Source organism: Pundamilia nyererei, unplaced genomic scaffold (genome assembly GCF_000239375.1).
Source record: "Pundamilia nyererei isolate P.nyererei 1_Seehausen unplaced genomic scaffold, PunNye1.0 scaffold00008, whole genome shotgun sequence".
NCBI classification, from domain to species: domain Eukaryota; kingdom Metazoa; phylum Chordata; class Actinopteri; order Cichliformes; family Cichlidae; genus Pundamilia; species Pundamilia nyererei.
Window position 1 is genome coordinate 4,566,474 of NW_005187409.1, and position 15,395 is coordinate 4,581,868.

Consider the following 15,395-nt stretch of genomic DNA (forward strand, 5'->3'; position numbering starts at 1 on the left):
CATTCACACACACACATTCACACAATGATGAAGGTATTTAAAATTACAAACTTGGGTGCGAGGTGTCACTTAATATTACAAAGAGTACACAATAGTACAGCTATCAAATCTGTTCCAGGGCTCCAGTAGACAACAGTGAACATTAAACAGATTAGATTTGTGAATAAAAGAAGTACCAATATGTGTGGGTAAGATTGGGATCAAATTTCCAGAAAGGAAAGTTGGGGTATCTGTGGAGCGTTTTTAAAGTGAGAGATATAAAAGTCAGTCAGTGGCAGGGGTGGGAAATTTTCTCTCAGCCACTCAAACATTTAACCAGCCACGATTTTTTTTTTTTGTGTGTAACATTTGCAATGTTGCGTTATATTTACTCCAGAAATATAACGCCACATTGCAAATGTTACTGATCGATTTTTCCTCCCTCTTCTAGATCCCCCTTTTCCATTAGTACCTACTCGGATTGATTTGCCACGGGAGTCAACTCAGATCGACTGGTTCTCTATTACAAATCAGTACTACCTAACCTGCGTGGTTGTCATCACAGCAATGCGTCAGAAAACCCTGCAACTTTATTAATATGTGACATGAACACTACAAAAAAAGGTGGCCGTTGAGGCAAGAATATACCTGCTGCTCGGTCTGTGGCCTTTCGTCAGACTTGGGGACCACAGAGTTATTTTTGTAGCCATTTCCCCTGCTGCTGCTGGGTTTAAAAAATGGTGGTTTCAATTTTCACGAACGTATGTAACGAAATATGTGCAGCAGGCTAAGCGTAATTTATGGTCCCAAAAATGTGTTTGTCAGCGTACATCTTTCCATTCGGGGTGAAAAATACAGAACAGGCAGTGGCTGCAGTTGACAACGTTTTACTGTTTTAACACTCTGCTTCACTTCAGCTCTTTTGTATGTCATATATGCTGTATGTATGCTGATGGATCAACAACAGCACAAGCAAAAGTGGCTCACAGACCGGTTGCACCACATACTTTGTACACTGCCTCCATATGACAACGGAGCTCTCTGCAGGTATACGGGCAACCCCAAAACTGCCAGCGGACAGCAAACATGCTCTCTCTGTTGGATCATAAACTCAGCTTTAGAGTGATTAAGGACAAAGAGAGATGGAAACATACTGATGAATGAAACGTGTGGTGAGCAGATGGAAGGAGTACTTTAAGGAGCTGATGAATTAAAAAAAATCAGAGAAGAGGACAGACAAAAGATAGTGAATCAGGAAATGCAGAGGATTAGTAAGGAGAAAGTGAAGGCAGCTATGAAGAGAATAAAGAGAGGAAAGGTGGTTGGTCCAGATTACATACCGAACAGTATGGAGTCTTTGAGAAAATGTACATACTGTACATTTTGTTGTGGAATTGAAAGGTGTCTGTGTTAGCTAAGAGGTGGAGGTGGTGGTGGTGGCTGCGCTGGCAGAGAGGACTCTGTGTCTACTTTGCTGCGTTTGGCTGGCAGTGTGTGGTCATGCGCTTTGCGAATGTGTCGGTACAGATCGCCCGATTGTGTGTAGCTTCGGTAGCAGTAGCGACACTCATACGGCCGCTCCCGTGTGTGCACAATGGCATGGCGTCTCAGGGTGTAGGTGCACGAGAAAGTTTTTCCACAGACACCACACGTTGGTACGTCCTCTACAAAGTTTCCTACAGAGTCCTGGAGCTCCTGGAAATATGCAACAGGGTCGGAGTGCTGCTGAGATGTGGATGGAGGAATGAGGGATGCAGTGAAAGAGGAAGCATCCTGGGAGGAAGGTCCAGCCCCAGAGGAGGAGGAGGAGGGAGAGAGGGGGAAGGAGTAATCATTTGTTTGGGAGGTCAATTGTAAGAAGCCCTGTGGGTGAGAAGAGAGAAACTGAGGGCTGTTCAGATCTTCTTCCTGGATGTCATCTTCAAAGTCATCATCAACTTCCATCACGGGTTCTCTCTCTTTGCTTTCCTCTTTCTCATCCTCTAGCTCTTCATCTGATATAACAATTGCCTCCACTTTGACTTTCACATTCTCTCCATCATTGCCTCTCCTATCTGTTCCCATTAGAGGGTGATTTTTAGTATTAGATGAAGCTCCAGTGCCCCCCTCAGGTCCTTTAAGCATTTGTCTCTGAGGAGGAGGAGCAGCAGCGAGGGATTCTGAGCTCTGGGTTTGAAGCGATATGGCACTCTGAATTCGGATCTGTGGAGGCGCACGCCGGGACAGCGTCTTTGGTGCGCTTAATTGTAAATGTGAGGTCAGAGCTGATGCTTGGATCAACATAACCATCTGCTGTCCTTTGCCTAATGTACTTCTGTCATCAGTGACTGAGGGTTCCACTAAAGAGCCATTGCGTGGGAGTTGCGGTTCATCAGGATGTGCACTGGATTCTGACTGGGGAAGAGCAACCAGTGAGCGACCAGCAGCCTGGCTCACTGGGACCAGAGAAGAAGATGAGGAGGAAGGCTGCTGGTTACTGCTGAAAAATAAAAAGGAAGATACAAAGCCTTTTGATAAAAAGAAATAAGAATGTTCAATTTCTTATGGTTTAATCTAAATAATGATCATAAGTCCTCTCAGTGAAGGCTGTATTGAAATCAGATTTTACTTTACTTCTCCTGTTATATATATATATATATACACATATATATGTCCTTACACCCTTAAAAACATCTGATTATGAAACTGAATTAAAGACAACACTAAATAATTATAGAACAGAATTAAGTAATGTATGCTGCCATTGAAGTGTTCTTGTTTTTCCTTATTTTCTGTCTGTAAATCAACAATTTATCTACCTGCATGTCTCAGTGGTGCTACAAGGACTACAGAGTGCTGTGCCTTCTCCCTGATGCACAGCCCCCATCCTGATGTGACCTCCAGGAGCAGGGGCAGACTGGCCTGTGATGAAGCCTTGCACCAGCTCTCCACCTGGGGGCAGAGGAGGGCCATCCATGCCTGGCTGGGTGGTATCGGCGAGATCGGGGCTCAAAGGAGTCTGAACTCGTGCCTCTGATGACTGCCCACCAGTCCTTTGTTCAGACTTCACAGTCTCCACATGGCTCCTCTCTGCCACCATGGATGCTGATAACAGTGGTGCAGCTATAGTGACTGGATTTGAGTGATCTGATGCCATGGCCACCATGGGCTCTGCTCCACGGTCACCCCCATCCTTCCTCCGTGTCTCTATTTCCTTCCTCGAACCAGCACTCTCTTCAGAGCGTGTGCTGTCTGCCTCAGCCAGAGGCCCTCGTCTCTGCAGCCGCCTCTTGCAAACTCTTACTACCTCATTCATGTGTAGAAAGCTTGCAGCTGCCAATACGTCCTCCACTGGAGGTGACTCTTCAAGCTGCAGCACTCCTTCATAGACAAAGTCCAAGAGCAAGCCAAATGCAGCTGATGTGACAATGTCACTGTCGAGCGTGACAGAGCTGCTGGTGCTGTTTCCTCCTGGAGAGTCTGAGTAGAACATATGGAAGAATGGCGAGCAGGAGGCCAAAACAGCCCGGTGAGCCAGGAAACGGGATGAGCCCACCAGGACGGTGCAGTCACAGAGGAAGCCCCGCTGGCGCTGAGACCGCAGGGCGGACAGCAGCTGCTGGGAATGCTGAGGAAACTCCATCACCTGAGCAAAAGAGACAGGGAGAGATGCGTTTAACCCCTACAAGTGAAAGCTTCTGTATGAAACTATACTGAATCACAATACAGTAAAGCAAAGCACAATTATACAAAAAGAGGATCTGTTCTTGTGGGATAACTGTAGGTAAATATTGTGCACTAGAAAATGTTTAAAATGTCCTCAAAGCTGGAAACACATTATAGTTATCACAGTGTGTAATAAAGCATTTATGACATGTCTGCTTTATAGGGAGACAACATGTTACCTATGCACAAAATAAAGCACAATAAACTAAATAAGTTAATTAACTTATTTTCTCTGAGTGACAGTGTGATTTTTTTTAGATGTACTCTTTAGATAAATTAATGTTAATGCTTAGATAAACATCTAATAATATTTTATAAGACTACCTGTAGAGAAATCATAGGGGGACACTACAGCTAAATACAACACAAACATTTCCTAATTACTTACACTTACTAACAAAATATATATGATTTCTGACACTGTTCCATATAAACGATAACTGTTGAATAATGACATGTCTCATCTAATTTTGCACCAAGATACATTACTTTTCCAGAACAGACACTGGATAATGCCGAGGTCAGAATTGCTAGTGCAAGATTTATACAGTTATATACAGTTATGCAGTTTTTTGTTGTTGTTGTTGTTTTTAAATCATTATACCAGTAAATAAATGGCTACGGCTATAAATAAAAAAGAGAGAAGCTATTTTTAAAATTGGAAATGGATTATTTGGAGCAAAAAGTTAAAGTGGCTATCACCATATATCGAGAGAGAGAGATAAAATAAAAGACTCACGGCAAACTCTTCGTGTTTCCGTCTTTCAGCGCTGTTTAATGGCAGGTAAGACTTTAAACAGCCGTCCAGCTTTAACGTTGCTAACATTAGGTTTCCATGGTGACCTGCTCGAATTCTTCGGTCCGCTGGCAGATCTCTTCATCCACGAGCTCAATCTGTAACATGGGACGTGTCACACAAACAGGAGAAGAAGAAGCACGACTGAAAGCGTACACTTTTCAGAAATCCCCCCTGCTGCCCAGCCAGAAATTCAGGTAACCCAAGCTCAACGATGCTAGCATTAGTTAGCCAAGTTAGCTCAGGTTCTGTGTTCAGTTCCAGCACCAGGAGTATCCGGACAGTCCCTACTTTAGAGCCCGCTATTTACCAGATAGGTTCTTATTTACCACGGACGGAAACGATCGTTTCTATTCTTGAGTGCGTCATTGTTTTTGGTGGGTGTCCTGAACATTTTCTTACCTGCAGCCACTCAGACAACAGCTGTCTGTCTGAGTGATGTTTTCCTCCAGGACAAAAAAAAAAAAGAAAAGAAAAGAAAAGAAAAAAAAAAACCCCGCTTTTCCTCTGTGGTGCCGAATTACCGGAGCACTGCCCGTCACAGTGCCACCTGCAAGCGGAGAACGGGAACACACAGGAAGCGAGAGCAAGCCAAAACGCTACGCGCAATGCACTGACAACAAATATTATCCTATGCAACGTTTCGCAGAATTAAAACCAGTGAAATTTATCATACAACAGCTGTAAAACGAGGTCTGAAAAGCTGAGCTGCCTGTGCGTTCATGGACAGTGCCAAAGGAGGGGGAGGAAGTGGCAAAAGAGGAAGAGGAAGGAGAGGACATCGTGGTGGAGAGGTGAGAGTTTGTTGACCCATTCAATTGGGATAATTTCCCGTCTTTTTAATATCTCATCGTATTAGCTGTATGACAGGCAGTATGAGGGTTTTGGCATGGTAAAGTCTAGGTCCTATATTTAAACCACAGCTATAATTAGAACTAAATTTCAGTGTGTGTGTATGTTACTGAAAGTGATGCCTTTTCCACCACCAGGACAGAGATGTCCGCCTCTCTAAATCCATGACTTATGCACTTCGCCATGGAGCCAGCCAGATGGGTCTGCAAATGGGTACAGGTGAGCTGCTTACAGTCAGATCTAGGTAACACAGATAATGCAGGGTAGACTGGTAGGGATGCAAATTTAGCGAGGACTCTAAAGGAGTTTTCATTTGAAAATGTAGCAAATTTTCATATTATTACCTGCAATTACACACAGGAAGTTCACAAACACTTATAATGAGCATCAAAACCAGCTTCACACTTACACCTCCAGAAATACCTCGTGATTGTGGTCAGTTAGCTCTATCCTTGTCTCATTTAAGCATAAAGCTTTTCTCCAGAAGTCATTTAGCTTGTCCACGTGGGCAGTATAATCATACTATAATCATTCTGCAGTTCAAATAAATCATTAAAAGCCCTAAATCACCACTATTAAGGGCTAAGACAAGTGATGTGTACTGAAAACATAAAGGACCCTGATACATAGAGATAACCTGCATGTAATTAATGTCACCATTATAAAGGACATTTAAGAATGTAGCCTGTACATATGTTTACCTAACAGCAAAATTAAGATGGGCAGTTTAAAATAAATAAAACCCAATATAAACATTTTACTGAGTACCCAATATGACCTTTAAAGAAAATGATGTCATTCACCCAGGTATTTGTAGTATAATACTTTCTTCACAAAGTCTCCTGCTGGATATGCTTACCAATATTATTTGAGATCTGAGGGTGATTTCTGTAAACCAACATAAATTTGGTTTCCTTAACATTAAGAAGCTGCTTTAAACAAGACAATTTGGAGCTCTGACTCAGAGCAGGGTCAGCTGGTACAGTATTATACATTGAGCTACAGCCATTGCTCAGTTCCGGTAATTAGTGTATAAGGACATAGTGTATCTGTTAATCAGAAGTTTGGTAGTTTGATCCCTGGTTGTTCCCAATGTGTATCTTGCTAAGGCACATTCATCCACTGATGCATCAAAGTATGAATGTGTGTGAATGTCAGACAGAAAAGCACTTACACTAAAGTTGTGCCTGAAATCTGCTGGTCTGCTCGTCGAGTTTCAGGGTTGTTGCTCCTTTTACTGCTGGGATCACTTTGGACATTCCGCATCTCCTCCAGTTGTTGTTGATACTTCTGTTTTCTTGTGTTCCTTCTTTCTGATATTGCTGTCCGCTGGGATTGCCACATCTATCACAGCTGCGGTGTTCTGCTCCTTGTCAGCCAACACTATGTCTGTTTGGCTGGCCAGCAGCTGCTTGTCTGTCTGGAACTTGAAGTCCCACAGGGCCTTAGCCCTGCCATTTTCAAGCACCTTCAGCAGTGTTTGCCATGAGGACTTGGGGATTTCTAGTCCATATGTGGAACAGATGTTCCTGTATACTATCCCAGCCACTTGGTTGTTTCTCTTGGTGTATATTGTCCCAGGTACCATCTTACCTTTTTCTACTATGTGCTGGAGTGTCTTTGGAGCACCTTTGCACAGTCTTCAACTTTGGTCTTTATCAGCTGTGCTAGATTTCTGCCTCTTGTAGCCCTTTCTTATGCTCCTAGGATCAGAGCCTAGGAGCATAATGTTTTCCTTTAGGCATGTACAAACTATGCATTGGGAAAGTCTGAGGACGCACAGAGATTAGTACCAACTAACTAGAGGAACCTCTGATTATTATCATTCATAAATTTGATTCATTGTGTTTTGTCTACATGTGATGCTGGAATGCATCCTTAGAAAACACTGGTGAAATATCTAGAGTTGTCTTAATCACAATCACGTTGCTTGATGTAAACAACAAGAAGGGTAAAAAACTTCAGTTACACCAAAAAGACTTATGCATTCAATATGAAATAAGTAGTGTGAACAATTATAAGCAACTAGAAAAGTGGATGATACATACTTCTGATGTCCATACAACAAGTTTCACCTATGGACAGATCCCATTTAATGATGTTGTCATAATTTTGATAGCAGATGCAGACCTTAGATTTATTTTTATTTTTATTAATTTCAATATTGAACTTTTTAACATCCTTTTGCTGTTTTTGGGATTATTTGTAGAGAAAATGCTGCCAAATTGGATCAGTGCCTCAAACAAACAAGTTGTTGCTCACAGGGCTGTAACATCCACAGGGGAAATTTGACCATAGTCATAACAGCTCTCTTCACATATAGACGGCTTCCTGTTTGTGGAGGATCTCCTGGCTCACCCGCAGTTCCACTCGTACTCGTTGGAAGACGTTGAGAGAGTTGTGGCCACAAATGACAAGCAGCGCTTTAAGCTCTGTACCCACCCTGAGGATGGCCGGCTGCAGATTCGGGCCAATCAGGGTCATTCAGTACAGGTAATGAGAGTTACAAAATTGTAAGACATGTCAACACCTGTAAACTCTGAGAAGCTTATACTTGCTGTTGTCAGCACATTGGCTATATTGCATTATCCCCTAGCTAGATGCTGAATTCAGTAAATATTCAGTTTGTTTGTTTGTTCTTGCTGATCAGCAAATGATTAGAAAAATATGATGAAAATGTGATTTATATACTTTTGAGACATAAAACCAAAAAGCAACTCAGAAAATGCAGACTTTGCTTTAGTCAAATACCCAATTTGTGCCTAATATACTGTAGATGTGTATGTGTGGGAGAGTGTTAGTGAGTCAAAGACTATTTTGAAGAAGTTACTCTATTTCTTTGCATTCTTGTCATGGAAGAAGTCCTACAACATGGTAAAACAAACTCCATTTTATCCCAAATAATGTAATAAATCAATGTAAATAGAGTCTTTGGAATATCAGCATATCAGTGTCTTAGAATTAATCCCAAAATTACATTTTTAACAATCTTAAATTACAGGAAAATACACGGATACACAGAGTAGCTGTCTTTAATGTGTACAGACTGATAATGATTATATGTGTAGTCAGGCCTTCCCAAATGCCCCACTGATGCTGGAAAAACCCTGCACGAGCATTTGCATTTGATGTTAGGTTTAGGCCCAATAACAATGGGGAATATCTTCCTTTTAAATTTTTGGACACTGCCACTGTTGTTGACATTTCAGCTGAGCGTGGGATCAGTCAAACTCAAACTGGGCTTGAGTTTAATAATTTCTCTCACTATTTTCTCCAATACTAATCAACTGCCCATGACTAATTACTAAAATAAAGCAATAGTAACCAGAATGCCTTTCTTTACCAGATTTAAGGCGGCTTTGTAAATCTGTGGCTATCCTGGCTGTGTTTCCACGGTCAGGTTGTGGATCTGGAGCTGAAACCGGTCATGGCTGGTTCTCCAGACTGCCCTGCTGAGGCTGTTCATGGCTCCTACCTCAGAAACTGGAGCTCCATCCAGCAGCAGGGCCTGAGCCGCATGAAGAGGACACACATCCATCTGGCACGAGGCTTGCCAGGGGAGGACGGCATCATCAGTGGTATGCTCGTGTGAGTTTGATGGAGAGTAGCTTGTCAGGAGGTTTGTAATACAGCGTTATTTTTTTCCCCACCAGGCATGAGGAAAGATTGTGATCTAGCTGTGTTTATTGATGTCCCCAAAGCACTGGCTGGTAAGATTAAACCCCGATTGCTGCTGTCCAATTATCTACCTTTACTCTATATGTGTAGGAACCAATGCTACTAGTTTTATGTGTCTCTACAGATGGTATCAAGTTCTTCTGGTCTGAGAATGATGTGCTGTTGACTGAAGGTGATGCTGAGGGTAAAATTCAACCTAAATACTTCAGCCGAGCTCTAAGACTGAGACCTTCAAGTAAGAAAAACTCTTATACAGAAATAAAAGTTTAGATTTTATGCTTACGTGGATTTGGGTTCACTATTTCCTTGTTCACTGAGCTCTCTTTTGCTGTGTTCCAGGGAGCATCCTGCCACTGCAGTAACAGCAGAGAGTGCTGTCCTGTCATTGGTCATTACCGCACTCACCTGACCATGTTAGCATCCGACGGTTGGTTGATGCTTATCCCTGTTCCCCTGGCAACACTTGTTTTCCAGCAGCATCGATTTATCAGCAACAGAAGTGTATATTCAGAAATCTCCCAAAGTGGCACCTGATTGGTAAACTTTAAACTGTTGATTCATTATTGAAAGTGAACAGGACAGAAGGTACATCCTTATTTTTATATGACAATTCAACAAACTTAAAAATACAGAAACCTTGTTTTCCCCACTTCATGCTAAATAAAGCATTGTACCAATGACTACCAGGATATTTTAACTGGCAGATCTTTAAATAAAGCGTATTGTGCATGTGGTTAGTCACGTGGCTAAGCATGGGAAATGAGAGGATGCAGACATTGAGGTTTAACGGACTGCAGTTTCCAGTAAGATATGCACTGACACGCACAGTGTGTGAGGGAAGATAACTTGTTTGAGGTTTCCTGTGTAAGAAATTGCCAAAATATGTCACAGCCATAAGGAGGGAAAACAAGAGATAATGAAAAGTATACAGCTCTATTTATTTTAGTAAATGTTTTATGTGGTGAATATTTTTATTGCCATTTATCTTATATTTCTCAGTCATATCATTACCTGTAACATTAATTTCTAATAAAAAGTTTAAGTAACACTGGGTCTGGAGCTCTGGACATTCAAGGCTTTCAATTCTGAGCAATGCTGATTACATTTCTTGACAGAGTGAGTTCAGAAAAGTAGTTAGAAGTTAGAGCTGGCTGATTCAGCTGTTGATTTTACATTTCTTTGAGTCTGATTACGACGCCTGCTGAACCTGGACCAGAAGCCCAGCAGATTGGCCCAGCAGCAGTCCATCCTGTAGGGAGGGGGGAAGTCAGCATGAGGACCGCTGGAGTCTTGAACATGTCAGAACATATCAAGTTTAACATCCACTGATGTGTGAATGGAAAACTTGGTGTACTTACAAGTTTCTAACACATTTACAGTAAACTGAATATCTTGTTTTTGATGATTTCCTTATCTTTTTGTGGCTGCTTGAGTTAAACATTAAGTCTTTTTCCAAGCTGGTTTTCCACTGAGACACAGGAGGTCTGATGGGCTGTCAACCATCCCATTGTCTGGGCTTTTGTGTTTCAGTCTTAGAGAGCTTCGTGGCCACCGGTCAGCTTGTGGAATAGCTCCTCATTGAGCGTTTCGCTCTTCTCCCGACTGCGTGTCGACATGAAAATGTAGCCTCCGATAAACTCATGAACGATTTTGCAATCAGCAGTCACACAGCTGAAGGCAATGTTCACATTCCCTTCAAACTCAATGGCCATCTGGAGTAGACGAAAATGAACACAAAAGAAATGCAGAGCTATTTAGAAAAAAAATCTTAATCCAGGGATGAAAAATATCTTCACTACAAATATACATACATATCCCACGTTGTAAGTCATTAGGGCAATAGCTCCTAAATTTTCTTTCTGGTTTTGTAAAAGCATATTCATCAATCTCAGTTTCATTTCAGGTTTTTCACCTGGTTGTCTGTGCCCCACAGTTTCAGAACCATTTCCATTAAAAGATCTGACCAGTAAGAACTATAAATGTCACTTTATTGAAAGACACACTGTCAGCATGTTTTCAGAAGTCTTTAGCGTGCAGCTAACTTCATGCTTGGTTTGTGGGTCTGTCTCTAAACACACGAGCTTCTTTTCATTCATGCTCAGTTATCACAAATACCATTGTGTAATAAGGCATTGTACATCAGTTGTACAAGAAGTAATTATTCTTGCAAGCCTAAGGTTCAGGCTTCAGACTACTCAGAGTTCTCCCTCTTAGACAATTTTCTAAAACTCTTGGTAAAATATGAGGTCAGGACAGCGAGTAGAAGGTTCAAACCTCTTGTCAGAACTATGAATCATAAAAACCTCTGAGAATGAAAACGTGAAGTTGAAAATGAGCATTCTAGACATTTTTAAATTATCAGACAGAAGCCTGTTCAAGATATGAGTCATACCTGTCTAATGTCCCAGTTGACGTTCCACTGTTTCATGTTGTTGTAGCGCCAGGTCTTCACTACATCACCCACACTAAGGTCAATACGGATCAAGCGATTGGGAGCAATGCCGAGTACCTCATCCTTCCGGCTGCCTTTGAACCTGTTTGGCGGGGGGGGGGGGTACATTTTGTTTAGATTCCTCTAAGTTTATTAATTAATTAATTTTAGATAAAAGTCAGTCTTGAGTCCTCCATATAAAAATGATTAAACTTCTACAGAACTACGCTTAGTCTGATGACTTTGCACATTGCTGGTGGAAGGATGTTTAAAATTTTTCTTTCTGTCTACCTAAAAAGTGAAAAAAAAATGTTAGGTTAGTTTCATTTTTTTTTAGCATGAACTACATTTCTGCCGATCTTGGGCGTGCATTTCCCTCGACTACAGTCTCTGCTTTTATGCTGTTAAAACATTTATAATGTTCATAACACACAGAAGGAGGATGTTCGAGGTCAAGTGCTTTATAATAACCTTGTCACAGTGAATTTCGGTCTTTGATGTGTTCACTGGCACAGAATCAACTCTCAAAAGCTTTAAATGAAACTTTAAACTTAACCTGACAACAACGTATGCAAGCCCAAAGTCAGGCAGGGCTTGCCAGATCTGCAGGAAGCGCATCAATGCATCTGTCAGGGAGAGCTGAGCCACGTTCTGGTATGCATCCAGGATTCGAGGGGTCAGCTGGAAGAGCAGGCAGAGGGTAAAAGGTGAGATTTAATTATATTTTTGCTGCCATAAGCAGTTGCAGATTTGCACAGTTGCACAAAATTACTGTACTGTAAGGTCATTTAGGTTGGTAATTTGAGCCACACAAAATATATGAGATCAAAAATACTGCTTTGTGAAAACACAAGACAATAAATCTGCAACATTTATCCTTTTGTGGCCTGTTGCTACATCTGTACCTGTTTGGGTTTGTACTTTTTATGGTAACGTGGTGACACCAGACTGTGAGTATTGATGCTTTCTTCGCTGGCATTTGCACTGCTGGAACTGGAGTTGGTCTTTTGCATCGCCAGGAAAGAGCGGATACTCTGGATCTCACTTTGGAAACTGCTGTCGGCGAGGGTCTTGCCTTTGGATCCCAACCGGCACCCTGCCATCCACTGAGCATACTGCTGCTCCTGCAGGGTGAATTTCAAAGACATAACATAGAAAAAAGAGCATGAGAGACAGGTGTGACTGTGGTCAGAGCTGAGATGATGAACTGAAGATAGAGGCATTGAAAATGAAAGGATGTCACACGTAGAGATGAGAAGAGGTGTATGGGTGTGCGTGTGGCCTCACGTTCTCACAGCGAAGATAGACCTCATTCATGCCTTCAGGTGCTGGAATCAGGAGTCTGATAAGGAACTTCTGAGCAGCCACATTAACGTCTGGAGCCACCTCACATCCTGTGTAAAGGAGCAACATTAAAGTGGTATCATTAGGTTCATGGTTAAGCTGTTAAAAACAAAAAGCGTGTAGGAAGAGACTGATATGATCCCCGCTGATTCTCCTCAACCTCCTAAGACCCGAACTCTTCCATGTCATGCATTTTTAATTTCTCTTTGATATTTGGGCATATTGGGACCCGATGAATGTAAAAACAAAGAATCACCACATTTGTTTTTTTTACGCCATTTTTGTTCCTAAGAAAAATGAGAGCCACATATGAGGATATTCGTTTTAAATTTTGATGAAACAGAGGCAGTATAATGTCCTCGTGAGTGGATATCAGGCCCTTGTAGAGCAAAATTTAGTATTTTGGTCTAGACAACCCAAAATGTGATGTCCACATATGTGGACGCCAGGTCCTAGGAGGTTAATTCACTTTTAACTCATAGTACTTATCTACCTTTAGGTGTTCACTTCTTGCAATATATTAAAACTCAGTGTCTGATATGTGATTCCATATGTGTTGGAAGTTTTTGGACTTCTTCACTGACAACATTAACACCAGAAGATCTAAAATGTCACCCCCGCATTTAACATTTTCAGAGAGTCAGTCAACTTCATCACTGTTCTCTAAATATAATACCTGCACACTTCTTCATGGCAGCTTTTGGTCCACTGTCTCCTTTTATTCTGACTATTTACGCTATAATTATTTAGCAAATTGAGTCATTCCTTCCTGTTTTAAAACACAGTCATGCAGCCGTTTCTAAAGAAGCATAAACTTTGCCCATATTTCCTTAGTAACTGCAGACCGATACCAAAGTTACCTTCCTTTGCCAAGATTTTAGAAAAAAATTCTCTTCTCCCAAGTTGCTTTCTAGATAAATACTTTTAACATTTAAACAACAAAACATTTGAAGCATAACGTAGGACTGCAGGGTTTCTACACTGGTTTTCCTCAACCTTTAGTGTCCAAATAGGAAACGGCTTCAGTTTCTACTAACTGCGATATCCCTCAGGGATCCATGTTAGGTCCTCTTTTAGTTTCAATATATTTGTTACCCCTTGACTCTAGCATTCATGAATACAACATTTACTATCACTGTTACGTGATGGCACCCAGTTTTATCTGCCAGCCACACCTGACATTGACCACTCCTTTAAGAACCTCTTCGACTGTTTGAATGATCTGAAATCACAGATAGCCAAAATATCCTTCAACTTCAAATCATAGCATAACTGAAGGTATTTTGCCTTCAGTTAGGTATTCTGCTAGAGTCTTTACTGGTACAAAGAAAAGACATCATGTCACTACTGCTGTAGATCAGCAGTATGGAAGCTTGTCTCTGCCACATAAAAAAAGTGACTTATATGTCTAAATTTTGGGTTATAATCTCAAAATTCAAACCTCAGAAATCTGAGCCAGTAAGTTGAATTTTTGAGATACCTTACTAACAATATCAACTTAGTTCCCCCTGCTTACAATCAAGCTTCTATACACATGCAATAGCTACCTGTGAAATTTCTAAAAGGTTTTAAAATTGTACTATTTGTTTTTAAAGACCTCCATGGCCATAATATATTACAGGTCTTTTTCCTCCAGGTCCTTCAGCTTATCATCCCAATTTCTCTTAATGTCTCTTCTCAGCTAAAAACAGGTGACCTGTCATTGCCTCTAAGTTCTGGAATAGTCTGGCTTCCCACATAAGAACCTGCTCAACAATTGACAATTTTCATTCAGCTCCAAGACCTACCAGGCCCATTTTCATCAAGTTTGAAGTCTCATGGTTTGGTCAAGCTCACTGTTAATGTTTTCTGCTACTGTTTTATTTAACTTCTTACCATTGTTACAATTTAGTTGTTTTTATTCTCATTTTCTGACTTATTTTCCAGTTATTATTTTTATTATATCATCTATTTAGGCAAGTTATGTGTTTTGTAATTGATCTTTGGAGAGTTGGATTGCAAATAAGTGTGCCTGGAAATCACTTTGGGTAAACATCTGTTATTTTAAAATGTGCTAAACACTTACCATTCTGTTAATAGCATGGTGCACTATATATAGCAGAAAAACATAACATAAAAGTACGTAACGAAGTCATTACCTTTGAGGTTAATCATTTGAATGGGCTCTCCTATGCTTTCCTCTTTGCTCTTGAAATAAGAAATGGAGGTATCTTGGAACTTGAACCAGTATTGCTTGTACCCCTTCAGAGTCAGCCTTTTGGGTCTGAAATATACATGTAATCACATTAGCTGATTTCACCAGGGATTTTTCCCCCAGATTCATAACAAGTTAAAAATAAAGAGGAAGGTTACTAATAAATATTTATTTATTTAAAGAAAATGAAATTTATTTTAACCAGTTGGAAACCAGCTCTCACCTAAATATCTTCAGGTAGTCAGTGAGTTCTGGTGCTGTCATATTTTCCTGGATAAAATGCAAGTTTTTCAGTTAATATGTTTTAGCAATAAAACTGTTAGTCAATCAATGTTAGTTTGACATAAGACCAAAAATTTAACTCAATGCTGTCTATATCATCAGTGGATTTGGATCCAGGCTAATACTACCATTAA

At 40.9% G+C, this 15,395-nt stretch overlaps 3 protein-coding genes across 7 annotated transcripts in view; 1 reads left to right on the top strand and 2 right to left on the bottom strand.

Moving 5' to 3' along the window:
• Nucleotides 1–5,203, bottom strand: zbtb3 (zinc finger and BTB domain containing 3). Of its 3 annotated transcripts, XR_311453.2 has the most exons (5): nt 4,883–5,203; nt 4,424–4,578; nt 2,778–3,604; nt 1,320–2,458; nt 1–1,074 (listed from the first exon to the last, which is right to left on the bottom strand). XR_311453.2 is itself a non-coding variant. In XM_005723079.2 (4 exons), the coding sequence occupies exons 2-4, from the start codon at nt 4,508–4,510 to the stop codon at nt 1,390–1,392; spliced, it is 1,980 nt and encodes a 659-aa protein (XP_005723136.1). In that variant the 5' UTR covers nt 4,511–4,578; nt 4,883–5,203; the 3' UTR covers nt 1–1,389. The 3 variants fall into 3 exon arrangements, 2 of the variants coding, with proteins under 2 accessions (XP_005723136.1, XP_005723135.1); XM_005723079.2 differs by having other exon boundaries at nt 1–2,455; XM_005723078.2 differs by having other exon boundaries at nt 1–2,458.
• Nucleotides 4,510–9,418, top strand: trpt1 (tRNA phosphotransferase 1). Its single transcript, XM_005723077.2, has 8 exons — nt 4,510–4,677; nt 5,162–5,274; nt 5,470–5,551; nt 7,656–7,825; nt 8,733–8,910; nt 8,986–9,042; nt 9,135–9,245; nt 9,350–9,418. The coding sequence occupies exons 2-8, from the start codon at nt 5,203–5,205 to the stop codon at nt 9,370–9,372; spliced, it is 693 nt and encodes a 230-aa protein (XP_005723134.1). The 5' UTR covers nt 4,510–4,677; nt 5,162–5,202; the 3' UTR covers nt 9,373–9,418.
• The window catches only part of fermt3b (FERM domain containing kindlin 3b), a 26,923-nt gene continuing 20,904 nt past the window's right edge, over nt 9,377–15,395 (bottom strand). For 2 of the 3 annotated variants that reach the window (XM_013908081.1, XM_013908076.1), the window contains exons 9-15: nt 15,203–15,249; nt 14,924–15,048; nt 12,729–12,835; nt 12,347–12,565; nt 11,998–12,122; nt 11,403–11,544; nt 10,528–10,722 (exon numbers count right to left, since the gene is read on the bottom strand). In XM_013908081.1, coding sequence (XP_013763535.1) covers nt 10,543–10,722; nt 11,403–11,544; nt 11,998–12,122; nt 12,347–12,565; nt 12,729–12,835; nt 14,924–15,048; nt 15,203–15,249 — 945 coding nt within the window. In that variant the 3' untranslated portion in view covers nt 10,528–10,542. Of the gene's footprint in view, nt 10,723–11,402; nt 11,545–11,997; nt 12,123–12,346; nt 12,566–12,728; nt 12,836–14,923; nt 15,049–15,202; nt 15,250–15,395 lie in introns of all 3 variants that reach the window. The other variant, XM_005723075.2, reaches the window with a different exon arrangement.